The sequence below is a fragment of the Homarus americanus genome, unplaced genomic scaffold (assembly GCF_018991925.1).
Source record: "Homarus americanus isolate GMGI-L3 unplaced genomic scaffold, GMGI_Hamer_2.0 scaffold17515, whole genome shotgun sequence".
NCBI classification, from domain to species: Eukaryota; Metazoa; Arthropoda; class Malacostraca; order Decapoda; family Nephropidae; genus Homarus; species Homarus americanus.
Genome location: NW_024733365.1, coordinates 881148 through 899548, shown reverse-complemented (window position 1 = coordinate 899548; position 18401 = coordinate 881148). Strand labels below are relative to the sequence as shown.

At 40.6% G+C, this 18401-nt stretch overlaps 1 protein-coding gene across 1 annotated transcript; it reads left to right on the top strand.

The window, feature by feature from the left end:
- Positions 1-3019: 3019 nt before the first annotated feature.
- Positions 3020-16886, top strand: LOC121869783 (innexin inx2-like). The gene is made up of 3 exons (XM_042371344.1): positions 3020-3163; positions 10519-10708; positions 15392-16886. The coding sequence occupies exons 2-3, from the start codon at positions 10527-10529 to the stop codon at positions 16557-16559; spliced, it is 1350 nt and encodes a 449-aa protein (XP_042227278.1). The 5' UTR covers positions 3020-3163; positions 10519-10526; the 3' UTR covers positions 16560-16886.
- Positions 16887-18401: the final 1515 nt, after the last annotated feature.

The following is an 18401-nucleotide window of genomic DNA, read 5'->3' as shown; positions in this document are numbered from 1 at the left end:
TTACTGTTCAAGAAAACATATGCCAGTACCTCAGCTGGAAGTATAGATGGTCAAATCACACCATATTACAAATTATGTTACTGGTAATAGTAATATTTGTTTCAATATTCAACGTGGGACAATACCAACACATCAGCTGTGAACACAGATTGTCCACTCACCACATACAAGCAACTCTAATATTGGCAATAGTAATATTTTATGGATTCAATACTCAACTTGGGACAATTATTCCCAATAATCATCCACAATAATGTACACAAAAGATAGTAGCACATATAGTCAGGATTACTACACCAGACTTACACCTCTGGTCAAAACAACTGCTGCTCGGCAGCATCTTCGACTGTTAAGTTAATGGTTGTCCCTCTTGTAACGAGGATGGCCGGCCCAAGGACCACTTAGGCGTGAATATTTTTAAGGTGTAGAAGCTGTCGCCATCACAACAACCACACATTGAGTTAACAAGTTGCATGACCTAACATCAAGGAATAGTCCAAGAAGACCAGACAACTCTCCACTGCACTGGCTAACCATTACCTCGAAACACGATCAGCAAATCGCTTAACATCCACGTCCCCAATTACTGCTGGGTAGACAGAGGCAAATGGCATAAAGAATCTTGCCCATAGTTTCACCCTGCCCGGGGATCGAACCAGGGACCTGCGATCAGTGGGCGAGTGGATGAACCAGGTCTCAATGCGGCCAGCATGGGAGACGATCTCTGGAGCATGTCCGACAACTAAAAACTACCGGGCTCAGTGGGGTGTTCTTCGGCTTCTGCAACCTTGAGCTGTGACCCCTTGTGGGGTGGGCGTCTGCCAGCTCTAGGTATGGACACTTGACTGAGTAGTGCCCTTTGAGTTGTTTATACACCCCAATTAGGTCCCTCCTTGGCCTTCTGTAATAAAAGCTAGGCAATTACAGGCGCTACAATCTCTTTGGGTAGTTGAGGTGCCGAAGTGCAGGCACCAGTCTGGTGGCCCTCCTTTGGACATTCTCAATCAACTGACAGTCCCTAGCATATCCTGTTTTTGTACAACAATTCTACAACTCCTAGTCTCCTACTATATCAGTATAGGAGATGTAAACAGGGAAACCAGATACCAGATGAACAACGATGTCATTTAGTAATGATAAGTAGGAATCTTAAGCCAAGTAAACAATGTGGTTTTGCTCGAAACAAGGCTAATAAAGTTCTTGGGTTCAAACAAAGGAGTGTTAGTTACAAGACTAGCGAAGTCATCTTAAGACTATATCTTGAGCTTGTGAGACCTCACTTGGATTACGCAGTTCAATTCTGGTCACCGTATTACAGAATGGATATAGAATCCTTGGAACGAATTCAGAGGAGAATGAGAAGACTAATCCCGGGCATTAGGAACCTTGAATATAGAGACAGGTTAAAGCATCTTAATTTGCACTCCCTCGAGAGACGTGGAGCTAGGGGCGACATAATAGAGGCATATAAATGGAAGTCAGGGCTAAACAAAGGGGACATTACAAAGGTACTCAAACTATCTGACCAGGAGCGAACTCGTAACAATGGTTTTAAATTAGACAAATTTAGATTTAGGAGCGAAATAGGTAAACATTGATTTGGAAACAGAGTAGTGGATGAGTGGAACAAGTTACCAAATATCATCATGAACCGGAATATGTTGGATAGCTTCAAACATAGGTTGGATGCTTATATGAGCAATAAGAGTTGGGTGCAAATGGGACTGCCCAGTATGGGCCAATAGGCCCGCTGCAGTTTCCTCCATTCTTATGTTCATATTGTCACGTGCCTGTAGCGTGCATGTCGTGTGGTATCTGTTTATGCCTCCACTCCACACAAGCTATTAATAACTTGTTATTTTTACTATTATCTTATTGTTGTTCTTAGTTACTTAGGTTAATTGTATATCTATGTATGTCATTAATATGCATCATTTGTGTTACTCTGTTTAGTCAAACCAAGAGTAGTATTAATTAGTTATAAGACTATTTGGCAACTGTCCTGAGTCACGTGAGCTAAGACGCTCCTCACTCACATGCTGTGAGGCCAGAGCCAAGAGACTCCCTCTCTAGTAAACCATGGTATAGGCTATAGGCAGGACTTGTCCACAGTACAGACGTGCCTTGTTCAGTCATCTACAATACCCTAGTGGTATCTGGTAATTAGTGGCACGTTAACTTAGGCCTAGGAAGGGATCCTGGGGTTAAGGAATCTCCTATTTGGTAGGAAATAACCAGTTGGTTGTGATTGCTGTATATATTTTAATGTCTGTGTTTAATATGGTTAATGTTAAGTAGTATTCATTTGATTTAACTCCTTAACGGTATATTTTCACCCTTCCGGCATCACTCTTATTTTAATATACAATCACTTATTCCCTTAAATTCCATGGTTACTAGACAGTACTCCTTTAAGAACATAGATTGAATTATTTAATTATCTTCCCATTTGTGACTCACTTACTCCAACTTATTCTTATTTATTCAAGTACATTCAGTTGAGTCGGTTTTTGTGGGGATAATTAGTGCCGTGTTCCCTGTTTGTTCCTTTATTTGATGATAACTTGGGGTAGGTTTCACTCCCCAGCTATAAATATTGGGATCACGACAATATATTCTAGAGTCATATGGCAATGATTTTGTGGTTGTAGGCGTCTTGACCTGGGCTGTACTTCCAACTCGGTGGAGATTGAGTTTTCAAAAATAAAATCGTGTCAAGCATTAAAAATCCTATGCATGTCCGTCCCTCCCTATTCGTAAAATCATCAGTGACGTGAATACATATTGCTCCAACACCAGGAAAAGACTGGCGCATATGACACAATACTATTCTGACAAAGGATATTTCTATGAACGTATATAGTAAGATGTTTTATAATTATTCAATTATATCACGAAATACAGTGGGCAATGTCCCAAAAAGGCCAACATGTGGTTGGCCTCAAGAAAATAAATCAAAGGCCAACTCACCTCGAAAAAGGCAAGATTGACACCTGGCAACCCTCATCTGGTAAGTCCCGGATACTCGCAAGCTAGGCTGGGCCGGCCCGCTCAAGGCAAGCCCGCTCGGCCGTGTCGTCAGCTTAGTCAACTTACTCAACCAGTGGGACTACAAGCGTTAAGGAGAGTACAGTGGTATCACGAGCATCATACCGTTCCAACAGTAAGTAAATGAACTACGTGATGTTACATGAAGTATGTGGTTATCTTAACTTAATGAGTGATAATAGTTTGGTGTTTAGCGTGTTAAATGACAGCAGAATTATATTTAATTTACATATAGAAACAAATTTGTTTTAATCGTAATCAATGGAATCGATTTCACACTTTTTGAGGATTCGCAATCGACTTCAAGGCAAAAGGAATCATACTCATGGTTACATTTCATGATCATAACATATCAAATTGACATTGTGGAGAGCAAAGGTCAGCGAGACTTTACCCATGTCAGGGGACACAGAGTTGGTCAATTCCCAAAGGACTTAATGCTTCTCTAATCCCTCCCTTGACCTGACTCCTGTTGTATAAGTTATATTATTGGTCGACAGTTTGAAGAGTGGTAATTTGGACCAATGACAACTATTGGATTAGTAGATCAAGTGACGCTGGCAACTCATTCTCACTCGGCAGCAAGACTGGGTGAAACACATCAAATAACAGAAATCTGTCAATCAATTTATTTATTATATTATAATTTTTTATACATAGTGTAATATGTGCATGAAATAGAGCTTGTGAAAATTAATGACAGATATAGGCGTGGACATCAACATAAGAAATTTTGCTGACGACATTAAAATGGCCTATTTTAGTGTCGTCAGCGAATTTCTTTATGTTGTTGTTCACGCCTATATCTACCATTTGTATTAATAAATCTGACGAGGACTCCAAAAATTACAGGAAGATTAAACAAACTTTTCTCGTGGTCTGAAAAATAGCAGATGAAACTTTAATGTGGCAAAATGTAAAGTACTTAATCTAGACCAGTGGTTCTTAACCTTCTTCGGGTCGCGCCCCCCACAGCAGTTGGTCCTCATCTCCACGTCCCCTCCTTCCTTCATATAAAATTCTAAATCTAAAAATTCTAAAACCATGGCCATAAACACCACTCAAAGTAGACAATGCGTGTTTACAATCCATTTTGAGTTGGCAAATTTCGTTCTCGTTATAAAGACGAAACAATTAGCAGTCTTTTCAATTAATACAAATAATCACCATTATTGTTTCGTTCATAAGAAGTCTACGCTAAAACACACCTCAATTGAAGAAAGATATGCGTGAGTGTGAGAGATTGAAAGTTGTCACGGGCAGACGTCGCGGGCGACTGGCGCTTGAAACCGTCGCAGTCAGTGTTGACAAATTTTCAAATGTGAACTATCGTACTGGAGCCTCAAAATTATCGGTTCTTCATCAATTATCGTACAGTTCCCGACATTATAACTACCTTAATTCAGTCACTTTTAGTATAATTTTACATTTTGAATGACGTAGTTACCATTTACAGTACGACATTTTGAGGTATCCGTGGGGAGCGAGACCCCCCCCCCCCAACGAAAATCCAAATAAGGACATACACACACCTGTTAAGGCCATTCCTTATTTTTGCTCTACGTTCGCCCCGCCCTCCTGAAAATTACTTTGGCCCTTTAGGGGAGTACCCCCCCGGTTAAGAACCGCTGGTCTAGGAGATGTAAACAGACAAACCAGATATCAGATGAACAACATTGATATAGAGAAATCCGACTTTGAGAAAAATTTAGGGGTAATAAGGGTTAGGAATCATAAACAAAGACAACAATGCGTATTTGCTCGAACCAAGGCTAACAAGGTACTTAGATTCATGCAAAGGAATGCTAGTTACAAGACCAGGGAGTTTATCCTTAGACTATACAGTATATCACTTAGATTATGCAGTTCGAGTCCCTAGAGAATGATGATAAGGCTGACAGTATAAACCTTTTTTATGATGACAGATTAAAACATCTGAATTTACACTCCCTCGAGAGACATAGAGTGAGGGGCGATATGATCGATGGGTATAAATGGAAGTCAGGGTTAAACCAAGGTGTTATGACAAGTGTATTTAAAGAACATAAGAATGGAGGAAACTGCAGCGGGCCTATTGTCCCATACTGGGCAGTCCCATTTACACCCAACCCCTATTGCTCATATATCCATCCAATCTATGTTTGAAGCTATCCAGGGTATTCGAGTTCATGATGATATTTGGTAACTTGTTCCACTCATCCACTACTCTATTTCCAAACCAGTGTTTACCTATTTTGCTCCTAAATCTAAATTTGTCTAATTAAAAACCATTGTTACGAGTTCGCCCCTGGTTGGATAGTTTGAGTACCTTTGTAATGCCCCTTTGTTCAGCCCTGACTTCCATTTATACACCTCGATCATATACTGTAGCCCCTCACTCTACGTCTCTCGAGGGAGTGCAAATTAAGATGCTATCTAACCTGGGGCAAACAAGTAGCCCTGGTTTTAAATTAGACAAATTTAGATTTAGGTACGAGATAGGTAAACATTTGTTTCGAAATAGAGAAGTGGATGAGTAGAACAAGTTACCGAACTTCTTCATTAACTCGAACACGCCTTTGCAATTTTCTCCATTCTTATGTTCTTAAATCTGCGGTAAAGTATAGTAAAATCATAATTGCAACAACAAAAAAATTGATCATGCAGAAATTCTATAAGATGCGAGAATTTGGAAATATTGAGTATGATTTTCTATGAATAAACTCATTAATAAGTAGGTACCAATTACATTTATGTACTTAATAAATTAAGTATTTTCTATTATTAAATATTCACTATTATATCGTATTAAACTCCATTCATGACTTTGTTTTCTTTTGATCACCTAATTTGGAATCGTAGGAATCATGAATATAGTTTTTAATGTAATCATAATCGATTACATTACTTTTAGAAGGAATTGTAATCATACTGTAAACTTGCAAGGCAAACGTAATCGATTCCATTTGTGGAGGACTCTTAACATGTCTGTGAAGGAGGAAAAGAAGATTGTCAACCTCAAGCTAACAAGGCACCCACAACAAGCAAACAACACCAAGAAAACACCACACCCAATCAACCGAGAAACCATTGCCCAACCTGACACGCACCTGACGTTCACCTGACTCATGGTCCTGCCCCCTCCCCGCCGCGTCCAGGCAAGTTGCTGCTGCCTCAAACGTACAACCCCACACCACGCAAGCTGTGTTAAGCCGGTGGATGGAAATAAAGTCCACAGGGAAAAAAGTTACATGACTTGTACACATTGACAACACAATATATATATGATGGCATTGCACGTAGGTTAGGTTAGGTTAGGTTTTTCCGTGCCTTTTTATCTGTGACTTTTTTCTTGTGACTTTTTTTCCTGGATTCGTTAAGCCACGGCATCTGTCCCCTCCCACAAAAATTCCCTTCCATCCTCTCTCTAAACTTCCACTGAACCTCCTTCCCCCTGTCGCTAGCCCTTATCCATCCATATGCGTAGATCACACACACATACACGCGCGCACACACACGCACAGACCATATATATATAAAAAAATTTTACGGGAATTAGCCCACCCGGGCACAGGTTTAACGACCCACAACGGGGCCAAGAGGGCGAAACAATAGGAATAGAAAGAATTTAAAATTAGAAAAGAAAAGGGTTATATTAATCTACACCACGAAGATGCCGGAAAACCAGTTTTTTAAAGTGAGACAGATTGTATAAGTATGGAAACACAGAAGAAGGCAGAGCATTCAACAGTTTGGCTGTGTGAAGAAAAAAGGATGTACTATAACTGGTTATTCTAGTGTGACCGACATCCACAGAGAACGGTGGGCACCGCGGGCGAGACGAGTGTTACGAGCCCACGGCCTTGCCGGCGGTACACAGTATCCCCAATCCACCGTACATTGCCCGTTAAAGTACCTGTAAAAGAGAGAGAGTGAAGCAACTTTGCGGCCTAGAGAAAGGGAAGAAAGATTATCAGCTAAAGGAGGAGAGTTAATAAGACGAAATACCTTTGATTCCACCCTATCTAACAGTTGGATAGAAGAAGAGCTACCCCAGATATGAGAGCAGTACTCCAAGTTAGGATGAATGAATCCCTTATATACTGTACTTGAAGCAACTGCTCAGGACTGAAGTAGTTGCGGCATCTGTACAGCATTCCCAGCTTTCGGGGGGCAGCTGTTGTGGATGTGTGACTTTCATGACAAATTGAGGAAATGGTGAGGCCAAGCATATCTATTTTAGAATTTGGCAGAATGATTGCGTCCTGAAATGTGATTGGTGGATCATCTAATTTAGAAAGTGTAATTGGTAAATACTGAGTTTTATTACTATTGAATTTAACCAAGTTTCTACCTCCCCATTCGGAGATGCTGTACAGTTGCTGTTTTATTAAAACTGTTGCATTTGCGATGGCTTGTACAATTAAAGATTAGACCTGGTGGACAGGTAGGAGGCGAGATACCGAAAGTGAGCAACATTAGAGAGGGTAGTACAGTTAAGATGGATGGATGGTGGAGGTGTGTCTGAACCAGGGGCAGGTTGAAAGAGAATCTGAATCTTTCGTACATTAACCTCAAGGCAGAAGTGTGCATACGCATCTGCAAAGGTGTTGAGGATCTCTTGTAGGTCGCGTTCAGTGTGAGCAACAAGAGTGAGGTCGTCTGCATAATGAAGTTCAGTAATGGAAGCTGCCGACACCTTTGTTCTTGCTTGGAGTCGTCTTATGTTGAAAAGACCCTTAATCCGGTACTCGATGTCCACCCCACTGGCTAAATTGACACTGGCACAAGTAAGGAAGGCAGCCAAGAAAATGGAAAAGATAGTTTACTTCAGTACATACCCTTGTTTAACCCCAGTTTGGATGGGGAAGAATTCAGACTGGGTGCCATTATGCAGGACACTGCCGTTCATGCCATCGTGGAGTTGCCTCACAATGGCGATGAATTTTTTTGGGGGGCAGCCAAAAAAGCTGATGGTCCACCAGAGGGCTTCCTTGTTGGCTGAGTCGAAGGCCTTGGTTAGGTCGATGAAAGCCATGTACAGGTTACGACGCTGTTCTCTGCACTTTTCCTGTATCTGGCGGGCAGCAAAGATCATGTCAGTGGTGCCTCAGGAAGATGTCTGTTTAGGAGGACCCGAGCAATAATCTTGCCAGCTACAGACAGCAGCGAGATCCGCTGTAGTCGCCACAGTCTGACAGGCCTCCAATGTTCTTATAAATATTGAAGATGGAGGCGTCTTTAAGAACTTGGGGGATTTCCCCCTTTTCCCGTATATTCTCCAGAAGAGAGTGGAGACGGCTGGTAAGCAGAGGTCCTCCTCCTGTTTTATATACCTCAGCTGGGATTTCATCAGGCCCTGAGGCTTTGTTATTTTTCATGGAGGAAAGCCTTACTGGTGATCCGACAAAAGAGAAAGGCGGTCAAGGTGACTGAGAATATGAGAGTTTAAGATAGTTTCGAAAATCTTAGAGAGGGATGAAGTGAGGACAATGGGGCGATAATTAGAGGGATTGGAATGGTCACCCTTCTTCGGGATGGGCTGAACCAAGGCATGCTTCCAAAAAGAAGGAAAGGTTTGGGTTTTGAAGCAAAGGCGAAAGAGGCGAGCAAGCACAGGGGCCAGAATTTCAGCACACTCCCTCAAAACACGAGGGGGCATTCCGTCAATATCTATAAGAAAATCTCCCTAAATTTGCCAAAATAACTGCTGCTTGGGGCAGAAAATAATCAAAACACCTAATTTATAAACATTATAATACCAAATTATGCTTCGGCATAAATTATTATCATCATCATCATAAAATGTGTATTTTATGGTGGAAAGCGATATGGCAGATGCTTAAAGTTCTTAAATAATAAAGTTGCTTCTCTGTGTTGTACACGGGGGGGAACCTTCGACTCCTCACTTCCCAACCCTCCCTGCCTCCACCACCCAACTCCTACTCTGAGTTGCTGGTAGATGAATTACAACAGATAATTTACAGGGTAGAATAATGTTGTGTCCTCTCATTTCCATGAGGCAATTATGATGAGAATACAAATACAAGTGATACTCAGCATTTCAAGCAATGGGAATGAACGTGCCAACACCATACTTCCATCTCCTCTTCGCCACACATCAGCATGATTATATATTCTGCTAAGATGACCAAAAGAGCACATGTAATTAATCGGAAATCATTTTCAATCCAAAATAGCTTTTCTTCAGCTCATAAATTTACTAAGTGAATTAGTTAAAGCAGTGTGTTGTGTCGTCAAAACTAGTGGTGGGATGGAAGTGGTATCTTTCAACCTTGATATACAGTTATGCCGTATGTCGCAATAAAACTATTTTTATTCTAATAAACTAATATTTAAGAATTTAGGTAATTTAACGGAAAATTTGTGGCTATTGGTGTTTTGGTACTCAATCAGTGTTATATTCCAAGCATTTAACAAAGTATGAATCGAAGATATCTACAGACAAAAAAAATTACCCATAGGTGATAATGAAGGAACCAATGGCAACATTAAGGGTATTATCGACAGCAATACTGTATATCCTATTATAACCAAAGAAGAGTTTTATGGAAAGTAATAAACCCTAGCAGGAAATAGATTCAGTTTTGCCTAAAATACCCTTATTATACCCTACAATGGGGAAAATATCCAAATTTTAATTTTGGATATGTAGAAATTCCCAAGTTACCCCGAAAAATCATTGGCGTTTTCTGTGAAGTATGAATCCCGTGCATTCATAATTACCCCCTGAATTTTTTGGAGGGAATGTTCCAAAATACACCCCCCCACCTCTTTTGGTACCATTTACTATGAGTTGTGTTTTCTATAATATATTAAAACAAAATACATGTATACAATAATGATGATGATGATGATGATGGTATATTCGTCATATTGAATGTATTATCATAGTTGTATTGATGAAAGGAGCCTTTACCGACATGCAGATACACTTGTAGTGCAGGGAGGTGGGTTCTCCAGATAGTCGTTCATAATAATTGAACTTCACCAGCTCACCTTACTGAGCTATGTGAGGACTTACCTATCTGTATATCGATAATCACTCTAAGTTTTAATGTGGTGTCCCACAAGGTTCTGTTCTTTCACCTACTCTTTTCCTTCCTTTTATCAATGATTTACATCACACTACAACTAATTCTATTCATTCTTACGCTAATGATTCTACTCTTCCCTCTTCCTAACTCTCAAACTAGATCTGTTTCTAGAGCTGATATAATTACAGCTCTCAATGCGGATCAGCAGTACAAGTCTACTTGACCCCCAACATTAACTTTGAGGTCCATTAGGAATGAAAGCCAACACTAGATGCTGGGTTAGGTTTGAACCCATTAAAACTTTGGTCCCTTGATTTGGACATCAACTAATATTTCTACTAACACCTATATTCATATCATATAGCTTTCAACTTGTTTTTTACTTTTTCAATATGTTTTTGAAAACCCAAATTACCCTAACTTGTTTCCACAGGAGTAAGGATGCCTGCAATCGGCGCGGGTAATGCGGACATTCGCTCCATCTGTGGAATTGTCCTAAACGTTATCAAGAGCAAAGTCAACCATATATGTTCGGCTACTTGCGACGGCCTCGTGCTCAGGATGCACTATCGGTGGACCTTCTTTCTCCTGCTGGGTACCTTCCTCACGGTGTGGTACTCGTGGTAAGTATCCTCCTTCCCTCCCTCACACCCGATTCCTTCTCTCAAACCACTCTTCCTTCCACAACCCATTCCCACCCACGCCCCTCTTCCACCTATATCTCTATCTTACCACCCATGCCCTTCCTTCACCACCAAGTCTTCCATCCCTATCCCTTTCTCATTTCACTCTCCCACCCACTACCGTCTGAATTGTATGTTTTGTTGGTTGTTTTCTAGGGGGCAGTGAAATTTTGCTCAAAGCTGCACTCTTCAGGCATTGTTCCTTATACATATGTAAGACTCCATGCCAAATTTGAAGCTGATATGTCGATGTTTAGTCTGCCGCATTTTCTACTGAAATTTTTAAATTTACCTACAGTACTAGCCAAACAGCCGCTGTGGCGGTGCAATGTTCTGTTCAGTGTTTATCAACTTTTCTTTCATATCTCTTATTTCATTTAAGTTGTCTTGTTGCAGATGAGTATGGTGCTATGTCTATATTGATTATCAGCCTTTTCTCATTTCATTTCTCAATGTTGTGTTACTGTACTGTAATGTAGGGAAGACCTGGGTAAGTTGCCGCTTGTGACCGATACTTGATTAGTGATTATGCTGGAGCTGCCATTGCTACTGCCACCTTAACTGACTATGGCATTATCACAAAGGATGACAAGAGTCAGGTTATTGGACCACATAAGCTGCGGGATGCGAGACAAAAATACCGATTTAAGAGGCAAGAAATTGAGATGGCTAGTTTAGATAATTTGACGTCACTCTATTTTGATGGTAAGAAGACCGCCACTCGTGTGATGATAAAGAATGAGAAGACCGAGAAATGGAGTTCGAGGATGATGGTGAAAGATCATTATGTCATCATGGTTGAGCCTGGCAATGAATATCTCACACATGTGACTCCCAAGACTGGACACGGAAAGCAGATTGCCAAAACTATTCACGAGTTTCTGGTGGAGAAAAATCTAACCCAGCAGCCCATTGTGTGTGTTGGTTGTGATGGAACCAATGTAAATGTAGGATCAGAAAATGGAGTCATTCATCATCTTGAAATGTTACTTGGTCACCCGCTCCATTATTTCATATGTCAGCTTCACGGAAATGAGCTGCCTTTCCGCGCAGTTTTTTATCACTATGATGGTAAACCAAGTGGTCCTGAGCATTGGCGTGGTCCCATTGGAAAGCAGATCAAGGAGTCTTTGTCTGAGCTTCCAGTTGTCGCCTTCCAGCCAGTCAGTTTCCCTGATTTCCCTGTGTTTAATGATGAAGTGGAGAAAGATCTGTCCTGGGATCAGAAATACCTGTATAGGATTTGTAAAGGAGTTATCACAGGTGTTGTTGAAGATGACTTGGCTGCTATTGAGCCAGGTCCTCCCTGTGTGTCAAGGTGGAACACCTTATGGAGTAGAATCCTCAGGCTGTATGTAGCAACATCAAGACCCAGCCATGAGTTGAAAAGAATTGTCATTACAATAATAAAGTTCAGTGCTCCAATGTGGTTTTACATCAAGATACACCCTTACGTAACACACGGCTCAAGGAACGTATTCCAGTCCCTGCTATATATGAAACACCTGAATAGTGAGGAGGAGACGATAGTGAAGAAGGCTGTCCAGAGAAATGCATACTTCGCCCACACAGATCAACTTCTTCTTGGTATGTGTGCAGATGAGGACATGACTGTTAGAGAAAAAGCTGTCTCAATGATAAGAAAAATTAGAGAGGAGAATCAGCAAAAGGAAGAATGCACTGGCAGATCTGAAGAGGAGGAGGAAGATTCTGATGCTGCTGTTGACGAGAATTTGTTAAACTATACTGATGAGGAGGGTAAAGATGGAGATGGGAATGAGGATGTGCCTCCTGTAGTCAACATGAGAAAGGTGGTGACTCCGAAACTAAAGTGGCAAGCAAAAAACTATCATTCCATGATTAACTGGAGGAATGAACTCAAGACTGAGCCTCCTTACATTGCTTCTCTGTCAAATCTACAGGTTAATGACATTCTTGAGACACCATTAGTGGTGCCCAAGTGGCCAAACAGCACTCAGGCGGTCGAGAGGCATAAAAGTGATGACTGAAGCTTGCACTGAAGTGACGGGATACGAATCGAGAGATGGATATATTAGGCAAAGATTATTGTCTAGGAAAATGATGCCAAGGTTCCGCACAAAAAAGAATTTCAATATGAACTTGTAATGATTTTCTATACGGTGTACCTGTAAAATAACATGTGAATTAAATCGATGTCACCCATGTAAAATTTATCATTATCCTGGAAAACATTAAATGACACCTAATTTTTGGTATACACTAAAAGTTGACAAAAAGTCGTTCGCGATGCGGCAGGGTAAGTATGCATGAAATGGCATGGAATTTTGCACAGGTGTTTGTTACAGCCATACAAACGATGCCTGAAAAGTGCAGCCTGCAACTCAAATAAAAGTGTTTTTTCCCTGCCCCCTACAATGTTTTCCCAACTAGTCTTCATACTACTACTACTACTACTTTCTACGTGGCCTCCAACCTCCCCCAATAGCCACACCTTCGCCACCATTTAATTACCTTAATATTAAATATCCTAATACGTAAGTAGCTATCCTATCTGTTAAATTAGTTGAGCCGCAGATCTATGCGGCATTCAGTGACAGTCGCCTCATAGTCAATATCTGCAGCAGTTGTCGTAGTTGGGGCAGAAGCTCTCGTTCCCCTGAGGCAGAGCAAAGCCGACCGAAGGAGAGAGAAAGACAGTCGACATCTCATACAGGCTGTAACAACTTCTGGGCTCCTGCTTCTGTTCGGAGATCACCTCCGCGAGTCTGGCGTAGAAACATCTTGCACTTGGTCCCATCCCACCAGAGGTTGTGAACACTAGAGGAGTGAAGCTGCCTTGATCAACGTTATGAATTCTCTCCCCATATGCCCTTCTCTTGTCGTTCTTGTTCCTCCTATGTGCAGCATCGAGAGCTAGGTTACGGTGACATGCGGCCATGGGATAAAAAATCCTGATGTCGAAGAAAGCTCGCTGTCCCCGCGTCCAGAATCCTCGAGCACTGACGTCCACACGGGCTTCGTTAGATGTGTTTGAAGTCCTGTGTTGAAAGATCTCACCATCCAATGGAAGGAGGGTCGGTTCTACCATGACATCCCGGCAGATTTCCTTCAACATATTTGCTGTGAGGTCCCTTACCTCGTCATGCCTCATGCATATGAAGCCCCCCCTTCTTGCACACCATGGCGTGATCGCCATCATAGGAAGAGCCACACACGCATTGGGAGGGCAAACCTTCTACTGGCCGACCGTACCTTAGAGCAATGGCATCTGTAAATTCTTGTTTATTAAGACTGAAACCATTTGCCCTTATCGGTAACGTAGTTAACCAGTTCGAGGCGCCCACCTCCTGCGCTATAGCTACTTTTTTTTTCAAATTTTCTGGTACCTGCAGCAACAGTTGCTGCAACTTATCATTTTGGCAGTGCTGTCGATCTGTCGTAATGGACCTACGAATCTTATTTACTTCACTGGTATCCACTTCCCCTGTTGCATTCTGGGCTATTATGTGGTCCGTGAGGGCTGCCGTGAGCTTAAGTGAATTTTGAATAGCCACACCTTCGCCACCATTTAATTACCTTAATATTAAATATCCTAATACATAAGTAGTAGTAGTAGGAGAGTAGTTTAAAAAAAGTAGTAGTAGTAGTAGTAGTAAAGATCATGTCAGTGGTGCATAAAAACAGTAAAAAAAGGTTTAAACCTAACCGTAGGTTTAAAATAACACACCCTGCACCGAGTACTCAAACACAAATGTTCACTACTTCCTAATCCTATCAGTGGTGCAGACACCAGCACCCCGTGAGGCTGTGATCTTACCTGTACAGCCACTCAGCTTGGCGGTTCCTATGAAATGTAATACACGGGCCGACCATGACATAAAGGGTTTACCGTAGTAACCGAGATAACTGATCGGTCACTAATCCTCGGAATAAGTGACTTATTCATATTAAATGCAATGGGAATAGACAAATATAATTGCGCCTGCAATAATGACTACAATTGAATTTTTATTATTTATGATTACAATACAAAATAATTGATTGCAACTAGTTAACTACGATTATCTCATAACAGATACGGAGTAAAAATATATGTACAGTATGTGTGTGGGTGCATTCAGTGGTTGTTGTAAAATTATATATAAAAATTTCATGCAACAGTTATTAAGAGAAATTGTGTTTCTGAATATTCACTTAACAGTAAATGCCGTATATATATTACAATCAAAGTGTGTGATTAGTCATTTCGTGAAATGACTCGCCATCTTGTGTAAAAAAAAACTCTTAACTTAATCTAATTTTAACCTATCCAAACCTATTTTATCCTATCCTCACCTACCCTAACCTAGCATAACTTAACCTAATATTAGATTGGTTAGGTTGAGTTAGGTATCCTAATGAAACCTACCAAGCCTAATCCAACCTTACCTATTCTAACCTGACCACGACTAGACTTCGTAAAGACAGCATTCATTTGGTTTTGTTAGGTTAAATTAGATTAAAATTGTTTACATTACACAACTTGACTAGTCATTACACGAAACTGCTGATTACACACCTTGACTGCAACATATATAGTACACACTCACACTACCGTAATTTTCAATTACCGTGTTTATATCGGTTTTCTTTATATTTCAGGTATCACCGTGAAATCATCACTTGTGTGTCACACTTCAACGCAGATGCACAGGTCCGCCTCGACTACCTCAACATCTGTCTCTCGTACCCCTTCATCGTGGAGAAAGGAGAAAAAAGATATTTACTCTTCTACCGATGGATAGCGTGGGCATTCTCGTTCCTAGCTTCAGTGTATTATATACCACGAAAGGTATCCAAGAACCTTGACAATGCAAAATGCAAGAAACTTTTGGAAGATCTCGCTGCCAATGCTCATAGGTACGACCAAGCAGAGAGAGAGCTAGTGGACAGAGCCGCGGGGTACATGATCTTCAACATCAAGACTCACAATGGATTGTACTGGAAATTTCTCACTGTTAACATCATTGCCCTATTAGTAGACATCTTTGCTATGCAGTTTCTCGACTTCCTGCTCCAGGGACGATTTATCCAGTACGGTTACAATTCCTACCCATTCTCGAGGGACCCACACAACTTCACCGACTACATGTCAAAAACTTTCCCTCCATTCGCCTCTTGTGAGATTGCTAAACAACATCAGCTGCTAAGTAAACGTACAGAGATGTTCGGTTGTCACTTGACCATCATGGAGTTATACGAAAAATTGTTCTTGGGTCTATGGGTGTGGATCATCACTCTCACCTTTGTCACTTGTTGCTACATCATCTTCCTCTTCTTAATGTGGCTTCCATATGTCCAAGTTTATCTTCTCCGCGTCGCTAAGCCTGTCCACGCCAGCGATAAAGTTAGAGGGGTTGTACATGCAGTGACACAAAACTGTAAGATTGGTGACATATATCTCCTGTACCGCCTGAAGGGACACCTCAGCCATGTCAGGTTCTACGAGCTGATGGTCAGACTGTCTGATCCCAACTTGTGCAACAAGCAGATTCAACAGAGTGGGCCTAACAAGCAGATTCAACAGAGTGGGCCTAACAAGCAGATTCAACAGAGTGGGCCTGGGGTCATGCCAGAGAATAAACAGGCAGATATCCTGAGGCAACGACAACCCAACATGCCCCAGAACCCACCAGTGAACCAAGAGTATTTGCATCAACTGTTGGCAGGCAACCCAGAGATGATGGGAAGACATCCACAGCATCCAGACAACGCACTCCATTACGCAAAAAAAGCACAAGCATTCCCAGCGAATAATCAAACCCGGTGAGCTGTAAGTTACTACTGTGCTGATGCTGCCAAGGGCTAGAGATGCCTGGCGACAGACCGGTGCTTTTCTAAGGACTACACCTTCAGACATTCTTGTCACCGAGACACTTTATATGCTACACTCGAGTCAAGTTTGTAGTTCGTGTGATCTAAGATAAAACGTGTGGTTTTCACGGTTCTGTTATCTGATTCTAACCTTAGGTGAAAAAAATGTGTTATGAACTATAATTTGTCATGATGTGCACAAAACCAGAGTGTATTAGCCCCTGTCTCACGGCAATAACAATTATATAAATTTGGGTTAATACAATTAGTTTATACAATCCAATCACCCCACTGTAATTTTCCATAAGCTGTGAGGTGCTATGTGCTGTTCACGTGAGGGGAAATTCCTCTATCAGTAAACCGACCTTGATCACCCACATGAATCTGATCTATGTATATAATATATATATATATATATATATACAGTATATATATACAGTATATATACAGTATATATATATATATATATATATATATATATATATATATATATATATATATATATATATATATATATATATATATGCTGATAACCACAAGGAAAGAAGAACACATTCCCACGCTTTCGTGTAATTCACGGATTTACTTGCATATATATATATATATATATATATATATATATATATATATATATATATATATATATATATATATATATATATATATATATATTTCATGTAAATCCACAATGAAAACGTGGATAAGATAAGGTACTCCGTTGTTTCCATTTTCCCGTGTGATTTTATCAAGATATATATATATATATATATATATATATATATATATATATATATATATATATATATATATATATAATTCATTTAGATCCACAATGAAAACGTGGATAAGATAAATCTTATCCAAGAAGTTCCCAAGCGCTTTCGTGTAATTCACATCTTCGGGGGTGAGTTGAGGGATAACAAGCATTGCATTGACTGGGATAATGCCTCCTCAATATTACCTTGTAATTCAATTGATAGTAGGAACATCATAGAATCTAGTCTCATTAAACATACCGAAGCATTCAACATGAATTTGAGTAATGGCATGTACAAACTGGACAATTTTGTAATTAAGAAGATTTGTAACCAGGTGAGAAGGCTGGGTCACCTTACCCTCTGACCTGACTACCGACCGTTGCGGTGCTATTTAAAGATTAGTAAAGTCATTACCTAATACCTGACCATTGTGGACCTGATCTCACCCTCCTCTGTATATATACACCTTGTTTTGTACTTCTCTGGTTGAGCCCAGATTCTTTCTACTCCTACTGTATTTCAGTTTCACCACTTTTCCTTCAACCCCTAATAATCTTCTTTCACCTCTTAACTAAAGACTTCGTATCGTATCTCCTTAGTCTGTACTCACCCCTGAAGATGTGAATTACACGAAAGCGCTTGGGAACTTCGTGTTTTCTTCTTTCCTTGTGGTTATCAGCATATACCTAGATCACGCGCACCTACAGTGATTTACTTGCATATATATATATAATAAAGAAGTCTGTCTCTGTCTGTTTGTCTGTGTGTCCGCACGAGAATCTCGGAAACTACTTTACCGATGTGGACTAAACTTGGCATGGATAGCAAGTGTCATGTGGGGATCTCAAAAAAAAATCCTGTTACAGTGGTGGGACGTTTTGTTAGATATGGCACTCTGTTTACATCACAGTAAAACTCCAGAAATGGCCCTAATAAACCTCGCAATAGTAGTGACTGAAGAGTTATTATTTGCCAAACCGCTGACAACAGACACGAGAGGCTTGTCAATATTTCAAGTGGCTTAACGTTTTTTGCTGAAA

What these genes read in the sequence shown, in the direction of transcription:
- LOC121869783 (XM_042371344.1), top strand. Translation starts at nt 10,527, where the DNA reads ATGCCTGCAATCGGCGCGGGTAATGCGGACATTCGCTCCATCTGTGGA. An exon ending in CTCACGGTGTGGTACTCGTG is followed by an intron (nt 10,709 to 15,391) that starts GTAAGTATCCTC and finishes TTTATATTTCAG; the next exon opens with GTATCACCGTGAAATCATCA.